This window comes from Tupaia chinensis, unplaced genomic scaffold (assembly GCF_000334495.1).
Source record: "Tupaia chinensis unplaced genomic scaffold, TupChi_1.0 Scaffold000132_1, whole genome shotgun sequence".
Classification (NCBI taxonomy): Eukaryota; Metazoa; Chordata; class Mammalia; order Scandentia; family Tupaiidae; genus Tupaia; species Tupaia belangeri.
Window position 1 is genome coordinate 1,710,398 of NW_006159601.1, and position 2,161 is coordinate 1,712,558.

Sequence of the window (2,161 nt, forward strand, 5' to 3'; positions counted from 1 at the left end):
ACACACACACACACACACACACACACACACGCCCTTCCGCCAATGGGAGCAGGCAAGCGCCCTGCTGCCTACCCTGGGAGAGAGCTAATCTACGGCACGCGTGTGCGAGTGGGGCGGGGACAGTCTGAGTGTTTGACTACGAAAACTAAGTTTCGGGCGACCCCCTGGCAACGAGAGGAAAGTCAGGGTGGGAAGCAGGAAGAGAGGAGGCCAGAGACGCCTGAAGTGTGTTGGCGGTGGGCTCCCTTGGCCTGGGATTGAGACCCACTAGCGAGAGCACCCCACGTGTTTCAGACACCAGCGCAGTCCACTGCAGAGCGGACAGGGTTCCGTGTGGCCCTGGGAGCTCCAGGGCCCAGCCACGGTGGCTGCGGAGACCCTCCAGCCCCGGCAGAGTGAAGTAGGCTTGTGCCCCACCCCGGCCATGGGGCAGGAGGCTGAAAGTTCTCCAGGCTTTGGGGAGGCTCCAGGCACACCCGACCCCGTTGCGGGGACAGCATCACCCACAGGTGGGGCTGCGGGTGCACAGGAGACCGCAGGAAGCTCGAGACTGGCCCGCTGAGGTCCAGATTAGCTAGAACCAGGAGCTGGGGTCCCCATGCCTCCCCAGCCTCACCTGAGAGGCTTTTAGAACACACGGGTGTCAGGCAGGCAGGGGGTGCTAGCAGGCCTTCCAAGTCAACCGGGCGCTGCGCTCACCCACACGGCCAGTCTGGCACATAGGACACTTGGAAACACGCCTGGTGTATGGAGCAGGCCGCGCACTTCCCGAAGACACCGTCAGGCCGACACACCGTCCCACCCTTCCTTCCTCCCCGCCCTGCCTCACACATGCCCTGGGTAGCGGGCCTCACTTCCTGACCCCTGGCCCTGCCTCTGAAATCTCCCTGATTAAGAAGGCAGTTTCCTATGGCAGGCAAACCCGTTCTGGAAGCTGACAGACTGGGCACTGGTCAGCTGGGCTGCCGAGCAGGTCACGTCTGCCCAGTGCCACAGTTTCCCTCTTAGGCTGAATCTCTCAACCCCAGGACTCACGTTCTGTGCAGTACTGGCCCTTCCAGCCGGGGTCGCAGACCTTCTCGCCTCGCTCCCCGCAGGTGAAGTGGCCGAAGGCGTCATCGCGGGGCCGGCAGAACACGGAGCAGCCCTCCCCATAGTAGTGCTCATCACACACGAAGCGGTAGGAGTACTTGAGGTCAGTGCGGCCGCTGCTGTGCAGGTCCTGGGACCACTCCTCGCCCACAGACAGGTGCCTCTGCGTGGCCAGACGGCTGATGAGCCTCTCCGGGTTTTCTGTGGGAGGACAGGATGGTCCTGGCTGACCCCAACTGAAAGCCTGGGCTCTCGGGAGGGAGCCAGGACCCCCTACCTAAAGCCTTCTGGGGCACATGCAGAACTGGAGAAGTCAGTGGGTCTGCGTGACCCCGAGGTGTCAAGCACCTGCCTGCAGGCAGCGGTTACCTGTGGCAAGGTCTTCAGGGGAGTCCGTGTGCAGGGCCTCAATGATCAGAGAGAAGGTGCCCTGTGAGAAAGGCGGGGGGGGGGCATGAGATAACCCAAACATTTCATAAAAGTCAGAGTCAAAAAAGACAAGCCAGGGTAGAGGCCTAGCGGCTGCAGGCGCCAATGCAACATGGCGGCGCCATCCACTGACTCCTGCCCTCACTTGCCTTGAAGAAATGGAAGAGCTTTTAAAAGTGGTTTCCTGACGTGCTTTTTTCAGCCTGCTAGCACAGGATATTACATTTACTTAAAAAAAAAAAAATGGAAGAGTGCAGGGAGCAGGAGGTGGGTGGTGACGCCCAAGGCCACAGTCATGGGTCTCTGAGGCCTGGCCCTTGAGGGGCAGGGGTGTCCATGGTAATTACACGGCCAGCCCTAAGAGGAACCAGAATTTGCCCTGTCAGGGGCTCCTCTGCCGTGGGGGTGAGGTGCAGAGAAGGATGCGCAAATGTCCCGGGTATGAAATCGTCCCAGCCCTGGGCCTCTCCTCCCGTTCTCTGCCCTGAGCTACCACTCGCCTGCCTCCAGCCAGGCCATGCCCCCTGTGGCGCCTAGGCCTCAGGCGAAGTCCCCAGGGTCCTGGCACGCCCTCCCACCCCCACCCCGCGCCTGGCCTGGCGGGCAGGCGGGGCGCGTCGCGCCCGGCCCGCCCCCCCGC

The 2,161-nt window shown here is 62.3% G+C and overlaps 1 protein-coding gene across 1 annotated transcript in view; it reads right to left on the reverse strand.

Moving 5' to 3' along the window:
- DLL1 (delta like canonical Notch ligand 1) overlaps positions 1-1,522 on the reverse strand; it is a gene marked incomplete at its 5' end in the record, with an annotated part of 6,384 nt that extends 4,862 nt beyond the window's left edge. Inside the window, 2 exon segments of the mRNA XM_006144772.2 lie at positions 1,036-1,293; positions 1,462-1,522. Coding sequence (XP_006144834.2) covers positions 1,036-1,293; positions 1,462-1,522 — 319 coding nt within the window.
- Positions 1,523-2,161: the final 639 nt, after the last annotated feature.